The following is a 19,720-nucleotide window of genomic DNA, read 5'->3' as shown; positions in this document are numbered from 1 at the left end:
GAATAAAATCTGACTCTAATGAATATTGAATAAATGGAAATGGTATTTGGTTCAAACTCAATAATAGACAGAGCAGTAAATGATGGCCTCACATGGCTGTTACAGCAAATATAAATTCTAAATGTTGTTAATCAATTCCATAACCTCACCAAACAGTGTCTCAAGTGCCTCTCTTCTTTTATATTTTCTCAGTAACTTGGTAATATGATCATACGATTATGATAAAAACAGGCTAGCATTTATACATTTACCTGTAATTAGAAGTTGTAAGGGAATGTCAGTTTACCACTAATCATAATTAAATGAGGACGTATCCATTTTCTAGAATGACATTTTGGTAATTAAATCTACCCTGAAAAGGTTTGCTTATCTTCTCCAAAATGATTAATTTGTTTTTGTTTCTAAATTGCACACTGCACAGGCTAAACCCTTACTCTGAGTGCTCTGGGCTTTGTGCCGGTACTGTTGACTGAGAAGGTTAGCATAAGTATTCTCTTCTGCCTGCAGGTAATGTTTGTTGACAAAATGACAGTTTTAAAATGGGGCCAGATGATCAGCTGGTGTAAATGGTATAGCTCCATTTAAGTCAACAGAGCTACATCAGTTTACACAAGCTAAGGATGTGGCCCATAAATCGCAATGAACAATGAAACAAGTAGCCTCCCCAGGAACTAGAAGGCAGGCTTCAAACAAGCAGCCTGCCAGTCCTGAGTGAGGAGAGGCATTTGGTAGGTGAGAGAGGGGTGGGGTCCATTGCAGGTGCACAGGAGGATGATATGAACTGGCCAAAAGAAAGAGGAAAGAAGAAGAGCTGATGTCATGGGAAGGGACCTAAAGGAAATGGAGCCTTTTTCTAACCTCCCACCCATCTCTTAACCCCTGCTGGGCCACCATAAGAACAGGCTATGCGGGAGTGAAAAGTGTCTGAGTCAGCCATGTCAGGGATACAACAAAGTGGAGTTTCTAATTATGCAGCTTCCAACAGGTATTTGAATTATTATGCAGGTTAAACAAAGTCTCGGGTGTAAGCCAGAATGTGGCTCAACACCTGTTTGAAATTGAATTTCCGCTTAGCTCTAGCTGACCTAAGGGAATCCCTGGAGCATGAAAGATGTGATCAGAGCAGCTGACCAACCTGTGACCCACTTCCTTGTGGAATATCATGAAAGGTAGCAAGCCTATTGGGGGCTGGGGTCAGGGATCTTATCAGGGATTGGACAGAAGGAGTTGGATACTGATGATCTATTTGGGATGCAAGAGAGCCTGTTCGGGTTCATATGGCAGGTTGGGGAGAGGGAATCAGGGACTGAGGGAAGAACTGATTGGGCTGGGAAAAATAGAGTGGTGGAAAATGGAAATCTCTAAGTATTTGGAGAAGTATCTGAACTGTGGGGAACTGCCCTATTCCTCCAAACAGATTGGGGTTCACCCAGCACTATTTTCAATAACCTGAGGATATTACAGTGTGTTGTTCTGATCCATTATTAAATGTCTTTGATATCGCTCATGTCAGACTGAGGTAGTAGGAGACTTAAGTTCATGCTTTGCAAAACCTTTTATAAGATTTTTATTCTATAATCAGCTGCTAAAATAGTACCCTCTGACTGTACACTGATAAGATTCATACCCAGAGAGTATATTTAGAATATTGCCTTAGTAATATTATCTTGTCTCAAGGCTTTTATATGGTACTTCCTGTTCATCTCAATTTCTTTGATAACCGTTCTTGGTAATAGTGCCTTCTTCTTGGGGAGCTAGGAGGTTGGCTATTCCCCCGCAATGCAGCAGGGAGAGCTCTGGTTCCATATACCTAGAACTTCTGATGTTTGAGGATTATTCATTTCATTTGGGGGGGTTATTTTTAGAATTTTTTGAGTTTTATGTAGATGTCCAAAATGGGGGGTGGGGGAATTGGGGGCTCTTTGTGTATAGCATAATGAGTAATTACTCATTGCTTTGGTATATACTGTAATGAATAAACTTTTTGTAGTGGTTCCTAGTTCACTTTAACATAGTACTACACTAAAAAAAAAACAGTACTATGTTAATGAATGCAAGGAAACCTTTACTGCGCACCAGCAGGGACCAATTAATGTGCACACAGTAGCGTGCTTTAGAAATCACATCCCCATAATCCGCATTACTGCTCCATGTAGACAAACCCTTAGATTAGAGTTACCATATGTCTAGGTTTTCCTGGACATTGCCTCTTTTTTGATCCTCCGCCCTCTGTCTGGGTGGATTTTTCAAATAAGAGGCAACGTCAGGGTTTTTGTGGAGCAGACGTTGCAGCTCAGAAAGAGTCCCAATTGGTCTCTTCCCTGCATCCACATCTGATTGGTCCCTCACAGCTGCAGGATCCTGCCCACCCAAGCCCTGGCTCCCAGCCCTGGGGAGGGGGAGAGCCCCGCAGGGAGGTGCTGACGGACAGCTGTTGCTGCATCCCAGGTCTGCACCAGCTGCCCTGCCATCATGACAGGGAGCGACACTGCCCCCCCACCTCAAGAGTGAGTCCCCAGATACCTCCTCTAGCACCCCCCAGGTACTCCTCCCAGTATAGTCATGCCCCATTCAGCACCCCCCAAATACCCCCCAGTATACACACACACCTCCAGCATCTGCCAAATTCCCCCTCCAACACCCCCCAAATATCTCCCAGTACACACAAACCCCTCCAGCACCCCTCAACTGTACTCCCCTCCAGCTCCCCCCTGCCCCTGCCAGCAGTATCATCTTTTGGGGGAACCTGAAACATGGTAACCCTACTTAGATACAAGTAACCCTTTCTGGTGTTTCCTGGTGTTCATTGGATAAATACCTGTTTCTTTTCTTTTTTGTATTGTGGGTATTTTATGAATGTTCATCAGTTAAAGCAAAAAATCAGAAGCCCTCCATACACCCTACACCCTGAGCCATACAGTGTTCTGCTTTTGTTTTGGGTAATTGCCAGAAACTCATGATTGCGCCATCATAGAGTCCTGGCCAGAGTAGGTTTCCTTTGGTATGTCTGCACTGCAGATAGACACCCACAGCTGGCCAATGCCAGCTGACTCAGCTCCTGGGACTCGGGCTAAAGGGCTGTTTAATTGTGGAGCAGATGTTTGGGCTCAGGCTGCAGCCCGAGCTCTGGGAACCTCCCACCACAAAGGGTCCTAGAGCCCAGACTCCAGCCTGATCCTGAATGTCTACACCACAGTTAAACTGACCCTTAGCCCAAACTCTGCAAGCCTGAGTCAGCTGGCACGGGCCAGCCGCAGGTTTTTAATTGCAGTGTAGACATTGAGCCAGGAATCCCTGAACAGAAGCAGAGAGCATTAGCATGCCCTTGCACCCAGCCACTGTGTTGAACTGCTGTGGCGTTGTCTGATTACATTAATTCGGTGCTGTTGGTGTTTTTGTTTTAAACAGGTAACGATGATTCAGACATAGAGATCCAAGAGGACGAGGGATCTGATAGTGAAGAGGAAGACAGGCAGCTAATAAAGCAGCGCACGGCCATGGAGATCCTGATGCAAGGTATCCTCACTTCCCCTTAATTCCCCCTCTTTGATGGGACATACTAGAAGTGCTCCTCCTGACTGCTCAGCACAGGGTTTGGATACTTTTTTTTGTGGGACACTTTGGGTATAAGATCCTGTTTGGGTTCATGAGCTTGCACCCTGCTCAATTCTCTTGAACTGACAGGGGTACTGTAGTGTTTCAGAGAAGAGGGGTCTTTTCAAGGGAGCCAAGGCAAGGGAAATTTTACTGGAAAGATCAGTGTGTTTTTACCTTGTCTGGATTCAGAAATAGCTTTGGAAATAGCCGTAGGCCTGTGGTCCCAATGCCTGACTGGGGAGCTCTTCCTTTCCTTTCGCAGTAGATGTAGAGTGAATTCACATATTCCCCACACCAGTGATTCTCAAACTATGGGTTTAATGGGGTCACCAGGGCTGGCTTTTATACTTGCTAGGACCCAGGGCTAAAGCCCAAGCCCAAGGGCTTCAGCCCTGAGCAGCAGGGCTCAGGTTACAGGCCCCCTGCTTGGGGCTGAAGCCCTTGGGCTTTGGCTTCCCCCCTCCCCTTCCAGGGTGGTGGGGCTGAAGCTCAGGCTTCAGTCCCCCCTCCCCCCCATTCCTGGGGTCTTGTAGTAATTTTTGTTGGCAGAAGGAGGTCGCGGTGCACTGAAGTTTGAGAACCCCTGCCCTACACTAACCTCCTGAGGTGCTGCTTCAAAACTTGGCCTTTTGTTGTATTCACGATGCCACCCAAACTGTTTCCCATATGGAAGGACTGGTTGGCTCACATGATTGTAATAACGTATGAGTTGAAGATTTTAACCTCTAGGATACTAGTTCCAGCACAGCCCTGACCAGCAGTGACTCAGAGTAGTTACCATCGGAGGGCTGCTTTGGTGGCTTGTGTGAAGTGAGCTGATGCTCTCGGTTCAGTTCCTACATTAAAAATAAAAAGCACCTAATTGTCACCTTGGGGCAGTTTCAGCAGAGGCCAAGTATTTAAAAGAGCCAGAGACAATGAATTATCTCTTCACCGGCAGCAGTGGACCTCTGGGCCAGGGGTGAAGGAGCCGTGTGGGGAAGCTCATACAGCTGCTGCTCCTGCTGGAACCTGTTTTTTGGAAAAACTGGCGAGTCTACACCTAATTCTGTTCTCATCTCCTGCAGCATCACTCTGTTAATTTTCCTAGAGTTATTTTGGATTTAGGCTGGTGTATGTGCGAGCAGAGCCAGACCCTGGATCTCAGCCAGGCACATTTCAAACATTTTTATCCCAAACTGTTTGCCATGATTTTCATTCTGAATAAAAGTACTTTCACTCTCTCGAAAACCACCAGAAACACAAATATTCACAAATAATTTTACATCAGAATTTATCAGAAAAGACCCAGCGTGCATCTTCATGGTTTTGGTGCTATGGGAATGGTTACCCCTAAACTGTATGTGAGCTCACTCTTGGTCACTGCTCCAGTATACAGCTAAATACTACACTTACTTCCATTTTTGCTGATTGCCTTTGCCAATTTCCAATTGTTAACATTGAGACAAAACAAAGCACAAGGTAGCTGGCTATAGTCAAATGATTGGCCCTTAACAGCAGCTTCGGGAGGAAGAAACAGCATCTAAAAGCAATGAATTTTGCGGTAAGTAGGGTTTTTCTAGGAAAAGCTTTGCTGCTGCAAATAACTATGGCTGTAGACTTGTTATTAATAAAAATATTATTTGTTATGCTTCATGTAGACAATTCCCAATCTCCTGATACATCTTCACTGCCAGAGTGCCTAGATCGCTTGCCACAATTTCATAGTTACTGTGCCTCCATACTTAATAGACTTCTTCTGACACATAATCTTCCTCTGAACTTTCCGATAATTTATCTGATCTCTCTGTTTGCTGAATCAAGAGTGGCCATCCCTCTCAGCCTGCACCCTCTCATCATCTTCCTGTACCTCGCATTTCTTTCTTCACTGCTCTGTCCTCTACTTGTCTACACAGCAACATTGCACCATCTGTTGCTATGTCACATGGCACCAGGAGGCAAATTATCAGCAACTAAGGACACTGCTTGTAATTGACCTAAAACATCAAGGGACATACTCAGATCTCACAACGAGTAGTATCTTACTTCATGAGTATACCTATCATTTTCATTTTCTCTGTTGTTTACCCCCTGACAGGCTGAATAGCAAAGTGACAAATGTGAAGCCTATTCATATCTGATCAGATGGCACAGTGATTACATGTAGTGCACTGATCTGTCGCTTCATTTCTGGAGACTAAGGTTCCAACCTGAATTTTCAGTCATAAGTGAAATAAGTTCAGAGTCTAGTCAAGCTTCCAGTGTAACCTTGGCTCATGTAATAAAACCATTACAGAATGTGGCACATGTTGATGGTTTGTGCTCAGGAATAGCCCAGTAATGGAAATGCTACAGATTCAGACAGAGATGGTCTGTGTTTACAGAGCTGCGTGAGAAAGCCTGACTGCATTAAGTCAACCATTATTCAGTGCTGTCAGTTCTCTCAGCAACTTTATCCAGGGTGCTAATGAAGCCCAGTTATCCAGATGGCTTGGAGAGCATGCCCAAAATTCAGTAGCTCTTGCTCTTTATTCTAGGAATTGAAGAGATCCCAACTATAGAAATATCACCTCTGTGTTTATATTTGGGGATGAGGTTTGACAGCCTAGGCTATAGCAACCCAAGACTGGTTTGGCTTTTGGTGTGGGAGGATGGTCTTTATTAATGCAAAGTCAAAGAATAAGAGATCTAGATTTCCTAAAGCATATTAACATTCCAGCAGCTGCGTGTGGGATTGCTGTGATAATGTTGTGTTGGCTGACAAGCTAACAAGTGTATTTGGAGAAAATCTATTCTTGTGAAAAGCTACATTGTTTAACACAGTCCTGGCAAGGATGAGTAAGGAAATGTTGCAGAAGAGAAAAGGCTTTTTATTCAGAAAGCAAAATGCATCTTACAGGGGCATGTGGAACTAAGTATATAACAATCAAACCTAAGAGACATATTCTGGCTGGCGGTTCATGGGGTGGGGGGGGGGTCAGAGAGCCTGGTCCCCATGTCTGTGTATGTCCACTGTCTGACTTGCTGGTAACAGCTCTGCATACGTGTGGGGGTGGCTGCACTGCATGGATCATTCCTAATCTCATTACTAATAGATTTCTCAGGAGGGACTGCACGTTGAGCAGCATGTAAGCAAAGTATGCTGCACTTTGACACTGCTTTTGTGGCGTGTGTGAGCACCTTTTTGAAAGGTGGGAAAAGGGCATTTCCACCCTAGCCCAGATTTGTACTTAAACTTGCGCTTAAGAAGATGGTGCATGAAAGGCTCAAATCCAGAGCCCAGCAGCTAACTTGAACCAGGCACTGAGCAGAGGTGCAGGGGAGGAATCCTCTCCCCCACTAGGCAGGCTGCAGAGTGGTTACAGAGCTGCTCTGTGGAGGCTACTCTAGCCCAACTCCTGCAATAGCTTTCATGGGCACTTTTGCCACCCTTTGAGGAGGATCTGCAGAGAAGCAGCTCCTTAGTGCCCATCCTGCCCATGCCCTGCCCCTACACAGAGAGACCCTGCAAAACTGAAATACCTCATTTGGGACCCCTCAGAATCCTTCCTTGCAGCACAAGACCTGCAGAGTAGGGGGGGAGTGGACTGGCAGTGAAATGGACAGACTGTTCTCTGGAAATCATTCCTCCAAAATTCCTGCTTTCATTCCCATTTTCCCCAGCTTGCAACCGTATTCAGACCTTGGCTGCTGAATTTCTAGCATGCTCCCTTCTCTTCAGTCTCACTAAGGTGTGAAGAAACTACAGATGGGACATTAAGCTGGTGGGGGAAATTCAATAAGGAATGCACAACAGCTGTCTGTTCCTTGTTTAGGTTCTCACAGGTTTCAATGGATTTTCTCCTGCTTTTCAAAACATGAAAAAAATCTTATTTGGGGTGTTTAATAATAATCCAGTTCTTACGGACTCTCTGGATCTTAAAGAACAACACAGCTGTGAAACCAAAACTAAGACTTAACAAGGGAGAATCTGGAAGTGCATGTACATTAGAAAGGCATCAGGATCAAAGATTTCTCGTACTATAGCTGCACTGTACAGTGAACATTTTTCCCTGTAGGGTGAAATTCACTCCTGTGCAGAAGGTCAGCATAAGGCCCTATGCACCACATAAAAGCTTCCATGCTGGGTCACACCAGGGTCCATCTTGCCCAGTATCCTGTCTCTGACAGTGGGCTGTACCAGAGCTTCAGGGGGAATATATAGAACAGGGCAGTATCCCTGACCATCTTGGCTAATAGCGATTAATGGACCTATCCTCTATGAATTTATCCAATTCTCTTTTGAACCCAGTTGCAATTTTGGCCATCATAACATCCTGGGGCAATGAGTTCCAAAGGTGAGTTGTGCGCTGTGTGAAAAAGTACTTCTTGTTTGCATTAAACCTGCAGCCTATTAATTTAATTGAGTGACCCTTGTTTTTGGTATTGTGTGAAAGGGTAATACTTCTCTATTCCCTTTTTTCCCCACACCATTCATGATTTTATAGACCCCTTAGGCATCTCTTTTCTAAAATGAACAGTCCCAGTCTTTTTAATCTCGCCTCATATGGAAGCCATTCCATACCCTTTATCATCTTTGTTGCCCTTCTCTGAACCTGTTCCAGTTCTATTACATCCTTTTTTAGATGGAGCAAATAGAACTGGACACAGTATTCAAGCTGTGAGCTCACAAGGGATTTATATAGTAGCATTATGATATTTTCTGTCTTATTTTCTATCCTTTTCCTAATAATTCCTAACATACTGTTAGCCTTTTTGACCACTGCTGCACATTGAGCAGACATTTTTAGAGAACTATCCATAGAGACTCCAAGATCTCTTTCTTGGGTGGTAACAGCTAATTTAGAACTCATCACTGTACATGTATAGTTGGAATTATTTTTATTTTTTTTATTTAAGTGCATTACTTTGCACTTACCAGCATTGAATTTCATCTGCCATTTTGTTGCCCAGTCACCCAGTTTTGTGAGATCCCTCTGTAGCTCCTTGCAGTCTGCTTTGGACTTAAGTCCCATATAAAATGCTAGGGCCTGGTCCTGCAACCTGCTCTATGTGAGCAGACCTCTTTTACCTGCACAGAGCTTATTACAGAATGGCATCTTCCTTCTTAATGTTTCCAAGCCATCCTCACAGGATTGGTGTGCACAGAAACTCCCAAGAAATATTGGAGTAAAACTTCCTTCCTGTTGTAAGCAAATGCATTGGAGCCCACCCCACTAGAAAACCAGAGGAGAGTGTCTCCTTCATGGTCCTGCCATCCATGGGTTTCAGAGTACTACACAACTCTGAAGGATTTGTCAAGGGTTTTTTCATTAGACAGTATTGTTTAGTGGATAGAGCACTGGGCTGGGACTCAGGAGACCTGCGTTCTATTCCTTTCTCTGCCAGATGATTTGGGCAAGTAGCCTCTCTGTGCCTCAGTTTTCCTATGTGTAAAATGATATAAAGATATTGACCTTTGTAAAGCGCTTTGAGATCTACTGATGAAAAGTGCTACATGAGAGCTACCCATTATTATTATTTTGCACCTACTTTCACAAATCTAATACTGAGAGACTCGTTGTGTGCTTTTGGAATGCTAATGACTGTGGCATCTGGGACCTGATCATGAAAGGTACTGAGCACTTGTACCTCCAGTTGAAGTTGACAGGATTTTCAAGTGCTCAACACCTCTCAGATTCAGACCCTTGGAACTGAATGTTCTTTGACAAATGCACCAGAGGCAGACCTGCCCCTCTGTCATGGGGTGAAGTGGGCAAACAGCCTGAGTTAGAGACAAAATGGCACCTGTCACTTGGACTCTGCTGAGCCTCCATATGGCTTTTTTTTTTTTTTTTTTTTTTTTTTTGCACGTCCATTCCCTGGAGGGGATGACAGTTATTGTTTTTATAATCACGGAACGTAAGTGTTGGACCCAAGACTCATAAAGAGCTCCGTGGAGTCTTTCCAGTCAGTTCCCTCGGTAAATGCACCCTCAAGCTGTTGTTTCAAATGGTATCATTTGCCCAAGAGACCAGAAGGGCTCCTTAAACATTTCATTAGGCAGTTTGTTAAAGTCCACAGTATGGAGCCAATGGACTCTGTTCCAGCTGATCTCATATTTACATATTCATCACATTATTTACCAAAGACTAGGAAAGCTCCTTCATGCAACTGCACCTAAAAGATATTTGTACACAGTGCATAGAAAACACAGAGAAATGTGCAGTTAATCACAACAGCCCAGTTCTTTTAATGGGGCATCTCTCGCAAGTACTAGAGACACCAGGGTTAGAGACTTAGTCTGGGACTTCAAAGGATGTTAAGGGAGTAAGGTGTCCAACTGCCCTGACAGTCAATGGGATTTGGGCACCTACCTTCAGCTCCTTTGCAGATCACAACCTAATTCCTTGCCAAGTCTTTAAAATCAGAAGTGGTTTTGAACTCTTGAAATACAACCCAACCATCTGACCCTGGTAGTGTAGAATAGGCCCTGATTCAAAGCCTATTACAGTGAGTCTTTCACTGATTGCTGTAGGCTTTAGATTATGTTCCTGTGCTAAAACTATAGAGGAAAGGCCAAGAGCCTGCCCAAAGTATGCTCTTGCATGGCAGACTGAACCCCTCTAGCTATTTCATAGTGGATGAAGCACAGGGTAGCTCTGTCCCTGTCACACCAGTTTTCAGAGCGACCCACAGCCTATAGCAGGAATTTACTGAACTTGTATTGACCTCCATGACTTTTTCACACTAAGTCGCTCCCTAATGAACATCTTCAAGTGCAGTTTTACTCTGAAAAGTGACTCTGGGAATGGGTGACAGGGGATGGATCACTTTATTACCTGTTCTGTTCATTCCCTCTGAAGCACCTGGCATTGGCCACTGGCAGAAGACAGGATCCTGAGCTAGATGGACCTTTGGTCTGACCCAATATGGCCATTCTTATGTTCTTCTTACATTCTGTTCACATGGCAGCCTGGGGCTCCCTGCTATTATCTCTCACTTATTCTAGCTCAAAGGGGGGGACTTAGTCTGTGAGTAAAAGGAGGTTGTTTCTAACAGCAAGCCCTGCAAATTCCCCCTGGGATCTGAGAGTTGGGTTGGGTTATTTTCTCCTTCTCACACATCATCACCAGTAATATAGGTTCTGCCGGAAAAATTCTGCCTTCACTGACACCTGTGTGATTTCATTGCCTTCAAATTCCATCCCCAAGGACATCTGTGCACTAATCTGGTGTTCAGCAGGGTTGCCCATTGTCACATTGACTGGAACTTAGTAAACACTCTTGTTCATGCTGCCCAGGAAGAGTAGACTCCAAACTCCTTCCCTCTTGTGTATGTGTCAAGAAGCCAAGCTTCTTTCAATCGACTTGCTGAACAATGAATTCTGTGTCCTAGGAAAAGGGTTGCACAGTGAAATCAGACACAAATAAACTCTTCTCAAATAGGGATTTCATTTTCTCCTTCCAACCACCAATCTGCACTCCAGTAGAATCATGTTCAGGAACTTGGCCTGGGCCTCTTGCAGCCTGTATCAGCTGAATTAAGTCTCAGAGAATGTATGAGATTACAGATCATAGATAACCGTGATGACCTAGTCTGACCTCCTGCACATTGCAGGCCTCAGAACCTTACCCAGACACTCCTGTAATAGGCCCATAATCTTTGGCTGAGTTACTGAAGTACCAGGGGTGGCTCCAGAGCTACATGTGGCTCTTCAGAGGTTAATATGCGGCTCCTTATATAGGCGCCAACTCCAGGGCTGGAGCTACAGGCGCCAACTTTCCAGTGTTCTACAGGGTGCTCAATGATCAACCCCGGGCTCTGCCCCAGGCCCCGGCCCCACTCCTTCCCCCAAGGCCCCCACCCCTTCCCCTGAGTCTGCTGTGCCCTTACTCCTCCCCCCCACCCCCAAGCCTCCTGCACACCACAAAACAGCTGATTGCGGCCAGGGGGAGGTGCAGGGATGGAGGGTTAGGTGCTGATCGGCAGTGCTGCTGGTGGGTGGGAGACACTGGCTCTTTGGCAATGCACATTGGTAAATTCTGGCTCCTTCTCAGGCTCAGGTTGGCCACCCCTGAGTTAGACCCTGAGCATGTGGGCAAGACCAACCAGCCAGATACCTGGGAAAGAATCCTCTATAGTAACTCAGAGCCCTCCCCATCTAGTGTCCCATCTCGTAGCAGTCACAGATGGGCCATATGCCATTGTAGGCAACTTTATCATACCTTCCCTTCCATAAACTTATCAAACCCAATCTTGAAACAAGTTAGGTTTTTTGCCCCCACTGCTCCCGTTGGAAGGCTGTTCTAGAACATCACTCCTCTGATGGTTAGAAACCTTCGAATTTCAAGCCTATACTTGTTAATGACCAGTTTATACCCATTTGTTCTCAGGCGTGGGGGTTAATACATGTCCACTGCTGGATTGTGGCCCCAGTGTAGACAGTGCACAGTTATTACACTGCCAGCTGCAGCAAGCGTCACACACAGAGGAAAAACTGCAGACTCTTGAAGGTGAAACCCTGGATACACGTTCATTTCCAATTTTCAATAGCTCAGCGGCTACATACTTTACAGAGCAAGTCAGTCTGAATCCAGAGACGTAGTGAATAACAGCATGTTCATTACTAGCATTATACCCAATTATCACTTTGTACATCCTGTCCCTGCTGAACTCACGTTGTCTGTAAGTAAACCCAGCAAACTTCCATTCACTTAGAAGCAATGTGAACCTCTGTGGCAGGAGTAAATCAGTGAGTACTAAACTCCAGAGCAGGCCCTGAAACTCCAGGCTAAACTGAGCTGAACTGAGTAAACTGCAAGTGACATACGCCTCCATACGTGCCAGCTCTCCCTGTTCTGCAGACACAAGCCCTCTATTTTCAGACTCTCCTCAGGAACATGAGTAAATGTACTTATGTCCTCTATCAGCCCCTCTTACTCCCCCTACAGAGGCTCACACACAGAGTTGATTTTAAATATCTGAATTTTAAAATGTGCTGCCTTCACTGTAGAGACTCTTCTACAGGGCCGGCTCCAGGCACCAGCCCTCCAAGCATGTGCTTGGGGCGGCACCTGGAGGGGGGCGACGCTCACCCGGGGAGAGTGGGGCCGCGGCCGGGCTCGCCGCCCTCCCCTGCCGCGCTCCCTGCCGGGGGGCAGCAACAGGAGGCTTTTTTGCCTGGGGCGGCAAAAAAGCCAGAGCCGGCCCTGCTCTTCTAGTAACCTAGAAGATCTCACTTTTGCTAATGCTCAGTGTATTGAGCACCCTCGTCCTCACCTCTTCGGGATCAGACTGTCTCCGGAGGATGTGTCACAGGGCCTGATTCTCATCCCACTCCAGTGTCACAGAAGTGTAACTCCATTGACTTAATGGAGCTACTCCTGATTTACATGAATGTAAGGAGGAGCAAAAGTCACACCCACAGTCTTTCCCCCTTCTTTCTTCCACTGAAGCCCTTGCGTTAGATACCCATGACCATCTATCATTTTATAATTCAATATACAATACAGCATGGGAGAAAACAATATGTCTAGTAGGTTTGAGGCAGCTCTTCCAGAGCTACATAGTCTAGCCTAGGTTATGTTATACAGACTGTCCCTACAGCAGGAAAAAAGGCTCCCTTTCCAGATAGTGACTCCAGCACAGCCTACCCAGGGCTTCTCTTGTTTTGCCACCTTTTCTCTATCTCTGTTCCAGCAGGCATGGGATGGAGAGAGAACCTTTTTGTTTTAAAGGCACTGTATACAAGGATTGCCCTGTGATAGCTGCACCAGCAGTTTGTTCTCCTGAAAAGTCCAGTCTTTTAACAGCTATTCATTTAGTAGCTACCTCTTGCATGTCCATATTATGGTATATCTCACCACCCCAAGCCAAAGCCTGCATCTAGGGCAGGGGCGGGCAAACTTTTTGGCCTAAGGGCCACATCGGGTTTCCAAAATTGTATGGAGGGCCGGTTAGGGGAGGCTGTGCCTCCCCAAACAGCCAGGTGTGGCCCGGCCCCCAATCCCCATCCGACCCCCCCTGCTTCTCACCCCCTGACTGCCCCCCCGGGACCCCTGCCCCATCCAACCACTCCTGCTCCCTGTCCTCTGACCTCCCCCGGAACCCCCGCCCCTGACTGCCCCCCGCCGCCCCATCCAACCCCTCCTCTCATTCCTGACTGCCCCCCCGCCCCATCCAACCACCCCTGCTCCCTGTCCCCGATCTCCCCCGGAACCCCTGCCCCTGACTGCCCCCCACTGCCCCATCCAAACCCCCTCTCCTTCGTGACTGCTCCCCCAAGACTCCTGCCCCCATTCAACCCCCCTGTTCCCCGCCCTCTGACCGCCCTGCCCCTATCCACACCCCTGACCACCACCCCAAACTCCCCTGCCCTCTATCCAACCCCCCTGCTCCCTGCCCCCTTATCGCTGCCTGGAGCGCTAGTGGCCGGCGGCCTGGAGCACCAATGGCCGGCAGTGCTACAGCCGCGCCGCCCAGAGCACCAGGACAGACAGCAGTGCTGTCCGGCTGGAGCCAGCCACGCCACGGTGCAGCGCAGAGCACCGGGTCAGGCCAGCTCTGCTGCCGCCCAGAGCATTGCGCCGGCGGCACAGTTAACTGAGGCTGCAGGGGAGGGGGGAACAGCAGGGGAGAGGCTGGGGGCTAGCCAGGAGCTCAGAGGCCGGGCAGCAGGGTCCTGCGGGCCGTAGTTTGCCCACCTCTGATCTAGGGGCTGTTAAGGTGACCCGCAAAGGGAGCAAGTATGCCCCCTTGTGCTTCTCACATGAAGAAGTCTGGAAGGGTTTGTTTAAAGTTGTTGGTTTTTCACATTATAAATCAAGTCTTGTCTGTCCCAGAGGGCTAGTCTCTGGCAGCTAGAGGGCTAGTGATAACAAGAGAGTGAAATCTGAGCAATGGGGTCTGGGTTTTTTGTCAGATTTCTGGTTTGGTTTTTGTTAACAATGAGTTAACTCCAGTGTCTAATGAAGACTTGGCTGAAAGGAAGTTAGAGGTTCCACTCCTTGCTCTTTAACCTAAAGTGCCAGAGCTCACCACATACATCTCTGAGCAGGTTTGACATTCCTCATATTTCCAAGGTAAGAAGCAAGCAGTTGTAACCCTTCTGCCCATCTGAGTTGGCAGCAACAAGGGCCGGGTTCAGTATCTAGGGGTTCCGTTTCAATAACACAATGCAAAACCGGCTCAAGCCCCTACCCAGTGACCTGGGACAATTACATACCACCCCCCTGGGTGCCTCTAAGAGGCAATACTTCCCCTCTCGCAAGCATGGAGTCTGAGTGTAGCAAAATCCTTTTAATAAAGGAAGGAACAGTGCAGCATTATGTTGGGGAAACACCACAAACAGGATTCATAACACAAGCCATGAGCAAAAGACCCAACCCCAAGTAAGTTTGGCAGTGTCCTTTTCCCCTCAGGGTCTTAAGTCCAGCAACCCAAAAAATTCCCAAAAGTCCAACAACTCAAAAGTCTCTGTCCCCGGTCAGTGCAGCCCCAGAGTTCAAAAGTTTATCTGCAGAGTTTTACCTCCCAGCCTGGGTGGAAATGGCAGGGGTGTTAAGGAGCACCTTACATGCTCCAAGGCCAACTGCCCCACCTCTCCGTGGGGTTCTGCTGCAGCCTTCACCGCAAGCCATTCCACCAGCCGCTCCGCTCCACCAGCCGTCCTGCAAACTGCTCTGCTCCACCAGCAATATATCTTCAGGCCTCCCCACTACTTAACACAGCACTCAGTGATTTCAGCTTGTAGTAGGGGGCGCCTCAGTGCTGGTGCACCATTGGCCCAAAGTAAATTCAGCGTAGCAGCCTGCAACTAGACTCCTAATAGAATCCAAATTAGCTCTGACATTCCATAGTGGAGAGGCAGCGGTGCAGTTGGTGTTTCAGGACCTCAAAGAGCACCCACACCACCAGGCACAATTATCTATCCCCCTTCACTGGGTTTTGGAACCCATGTCCCTTGTCTAGCGAGTGCTACTTAGTTGATGGTGAGTCCCTGTCATAAAACAGTTCCACTGTCCTTGATTCATATAATCAGGGTAACAACACTTTATTCTGCCTGCCCCAATAACAGAGAAACTGGGGATCCCACAGCAGCCAAAGTGCCCATTTGGGCTGCTGTGGGCTCATGCTAGGCAGGGTGGGTGTGCCTATGCAAACAAGATCAGCCCCTGAAGTTCTTTTCCACAACTCGCCACAATTCACCACCAGATGTCAGGGTAGAGCTCATTCTGACTATGCTTACACAGTTATCATACCAGAGTCCCCACCCAAGTTTAGAAACCCTTTCAGGCCTTCTGTATTCAGCAAAGCAAGGCAGAGCCTCCTTTTCTTTTTACGAATTTCTTGCAGGTCACCTCTCATGTACCTCTTTGGGTACAAAAGCTTATGCCCAAATAAATCTCTTAGTCTTTAAGGTGTGTAATCAGGCATGGACTCACCACTGCGGCACCTCCTGCTGGTCATACCAGGAATTAGCTCACCAGCCTCTGGAGCACCCTCTGCAGGCCTGTGCTCCACCTGTTGTTGGCCCTGTGTCCCTCCCAGACCCCGGTGCCCTGGCTTAGGTGCTGCCCCCCCCAGCATACCCCACTCTTTCTCTGGGTCTCCCCACCCAGGGGAACCCCCACCTCCTATCCCAATGTCACCTCAGTTATGGCGACTGCCAGTCACCATCTAGCCCCCACACCCTGGGGCAGACTGCAGTCTATCAGCCAATCATCACTGGCAACAAGGGGTTTGGACTGGCTGCCTTTACCCACCCTCAGGCTGCCCCTCTGCAACCCCAATACCTATGTGGACCTGGGACCAGACCCTGCAGCCTGGGGAGTTGCTGGCCTAGGGCTTCCCAGCCCTCCAAGGCCTGTCCCCAGCCCTGCCTTACTCTAGGTCCCCGGTGCGCTCCCTGCAGCCAGGCCTGTCTCTCTCTCCTGTCAGAGGGAGACTGCTCTGCTCTGGCTACCCTGGCCTTCTTATAAGGCTGAGTGGCTCAGTTTGGGGCATGGCCCCAGCTGCAGCCACTTCCCCAATCAGCCGGGGTTTTGCCCCTTTACACAGCCCCAGCCCTCTGCAGGGCTTTTCCAACCCCTTCAGGGCTGGAGCGGGCGTTCACCCCGCTACAGGTGCCACCAGACTCCTCATTGTTTTTGTGGATACAGACTAACACGGCTACCACTCTGATTCTCAACCTTCACACCCTCAACAAAGTCAGCCTCCCATATCACTTCCTCTCCATCCCAACCTGCTCACTCAGAAAAGCAGTCACACCCTCCACCCTGCGATCAGCTCCCCGTATCTCACGGCATTGCTGCTGCCTGGCTAAATGAAGAGGAAGAGCAGTGCTTGCAAGCTGTCCAACAAGTCCTTCTCGACAGTAGGAAGTGCTCCACTAGGACAGCCTATTTAGCAAAATGGAAGAGGTTCTCGGCAGGGCTGGATTAACTTTTTGTGTGTCCGGCGCCAAACATATTTGTGGGCCCCCCTGTGGAATGATTGTAAAAGGGCTGGGGGCAAAAGCACAGTGGGGTGGGAGCTAATTTTTGTCCCTGGAGCAAGGGAGGGTCAAGGGGTAAACTGTCAGCGAGGCAGGGCTGGGGAAGAGGTAAACAGGATCCCCACCCCACCCCTGCCCACATAGGGCAGGTACCTACCTGGTTCTAGCCCATTCTCTTTGTCTCTTTCTGCACTGAGCTGCCCCTCCTCCCACAGCAGCAGGACAGGTTCTCTTCCAGCCCTCTGGGGTGGGTGTTGGGAGTGGGAGAAGCGGAGGCTAATGTGATTACTCCTATAACCGGACTTTTAGTTTCCAGTCAGCACTGCTATCCAGACACTCAGGTCCCGTTTTCTACTGGAATTTCCAGTCTAAAACTGGATACCTGGCAACAGGGCGGCCAGAAAAGCCTGATGGGGGGGAGGGGCAAACAATCATTTTTAAGTGGGGGGGAGGGGGAAGCAAGTGGTGGGTGCGCTAGGGAGTGGAGAGGAGCTAGTGGACAGGGCCATGTCTGCTGTACTGCCCAGGTAGGTTGGAGACTGTGCGGATCAGCTGACACAGGATCCCCAGCCCCGGTGACATGACAGCCAGTGGTGGATTTAGAGTTAGTGGGGCCCCCCGGCCCTGTGCTCAGCTTCAATTTTGGGGCCCCTCCTTGGGACCCAGCCAAGAAAAAGAACATTCTCTCTTATCTCCCCCCACCCTCGTTTTTCATTCTTTTTTTCTTCATCCTCCTCCTATAAGTAATAGCAAGTAAATGAAAATAAAGTGAGGTACCTTGATTGTTCTTGTAGTCAAACTTATTTTTCCACAGATTACTTGAAAATTGTGGAGGGTCTCGACAGACCACTTAATGATCTTTCCAAATATTGTAAAAAAATGTTGGGGTGCGGGGTCTGGCTAGGAGCTAGGGTGAGGGAGGGGTCTCAGGGTTGGGGTAGGAGGTTGGGGTGTGGATCGCTTACCTGGGGCAGCTCCTGTTTGGTGTGAGGAATGCAGGTGGGAATGGGGGGGGGGGTGCAGGAGCTCCCATTTGGTGCTCAGGATGGGGGTGGGGATGTGGGGGGGTGCAGGAGTCAGGGCATGGGATGTGGGGTGTGTGCAGGAGTCAGGTCAGGGGGCTGGGGAGGTGTGAGGGGGTGCAGGGGTCAGGGCTGGGGCTGTGTGAGGGGGTGCATGGGTCAGGGTGGGCAGAGGGCTGGGGGTGTGGGCTGGGGTCGTGGCGGTGCTCACGGCAGGGGGCTCGAGGGGGTATGCCCCGATTCCAGCCCCTTCCCCAAGGCCCTGCCTCTTCAGGATTGGTCCTGCTTTGAGCAGGGGGTTGGACTAGATGACCTCCTGAGGTCCCTTCCAACCCTGATATTCTAAGATTCTATGATTTTCCTCCTCCTCCCCGGAGTGGGGAGCGCGCTGAGGCTCTGCTCTTCCCCATCCCTCCTGCCGGCAAACAGCTGATTGGCGGCAGGGAGAGGGGGAGGGGAGGGAATGGAGCATGCTGGGGGAAGAGGCGGGGGAAGAGCCTGGCTGCCGGCAGAGGCTGCCCTCCTGCAGCAGGAGCCGGTAACATCAAGCTTCTGCCCCCACAGGAGAGAGCGGGGGGCGGAGAAGAGCGGACTGGGCCCCCTCTGGACCATAGGCCCGGCGCCATAGAGCCACTTGCGCCATGGTAAATCTGGTACTGGTTCTCGGTGTGGTCCTTTGCTCACGGGACTCAACCGACAGAGGCTTCCATCCAGGACATCTTGGAGTACCTGTTACATCTTCGGTAGTCGGGCCTTGCATTCAGTTCGCTGAGAGTGCATTTGGCAGTGATTTCAGTGTTCCATCCCCCAATTCAAGGGAAGTCCGTTTTTTCCAATGCCATGGTGACAAGATTTCTGAAGGGCCTTCTCCGCTTACATCCTCCAGTCCGAGAACTGGTTCCCTTGTGGGACCTAAACACGGCTCTGATGGGGCCTCTATAAGAGCACCTTGCATCCTGTCCGCTGCCCCTTCTGGCTCAGAAAACTGTGTTCCTGATAGCCATCACTTGGGCAAGAAGGGTGTGTGAGTTCCAGGCCCAAATGGCTGAGCCACCTTACACTCTTTTTTCCAAGGATAAGATAACACTGTGACCATCAGTTTCATCTGAAGCAGATGGTGTATTTACCTGTTTCCCTAAGCTGCACTCTTCCCCAGAACAACAGCACCTTCATGCTCTGGCTGTCAGGTGATATCTAGACTTTTATCTAGACAGGACTAAACCATTTCATGTTTCGCCTCGCCTCATCTGTTCGTGTCATATGCAGACCTCACGAAGGAGCAAGAGGTCTCTGCACAGACCATCTCTAGATGGATAACATTGTGTACCAAGGCTGAGTATGAGAGAACTTCAGCTACGCCTCCTCAGCGGATATAGACTCGCTCCACGAGAGCGCAGGCAACATCGATAATGTTCCTCAATGACATTTCCATACTGGACATTCATAGGGCAGCCATGTGGTTGTCCATATATGTTTATGGACCACTGTGCTATTACCGCATCTTCCAGAGCGGACACGGGCCTTGGAAGGGTGGTCTTGCGATCCGTACTGCAGTAGACTGCGAGCACCACCTCTGGTGTTCGTGAGTCACCTAAGTTGAATATACATCTGCATCTACTTGAAGAAGAAGAAATGGTTACTTACT

The 19,720-nt window shown here is 48.6% G+C and overlaps 1 protein-coding gene across 2 annotated transcripts in view; it reads left to right on the top strand.

The window, feature by feature from the left end:
• The window catches only part of CLUAP1 (clusterin associated protein 1), a 191,009-nt gene that overhangs the window by 157,660 nt on the left and 13,629 nt on the right, over positions 1-19,720 (top strand). For both annotated transcript variants that reach the window (XM_065412434.1, XM_065412433.1), the window contains exon 10: positions 3,409-3,516. In XM_065412434.1, coding sequence (XP_065268506.1) covers positions 3,409-3,516 — 108 coding nt within the window. The remainder of the gene's footprint in view (positions 1-3,408; positions 3,517-19,720) is intronic.

The sequence above is a fragment of the Emys orbicularis genome, chromosome 10 (genome assembly GCF_028017835.1).
Source record: "Emys orbicularis isolate rEmyOrb1 chromosome 10, rEmyOrb1.hap1, whole genome shotgun sequence".
NCBI classification, from domain to species: Eukaryota; Metazoa; Chordata; order Testudines; family Emydidae; genus Emys; species Emys orbicularis.
Note: the sequence above shows the minus strand (reverse complement) of the source record. Positions and strands in the feature narration are given on the sequence as shown.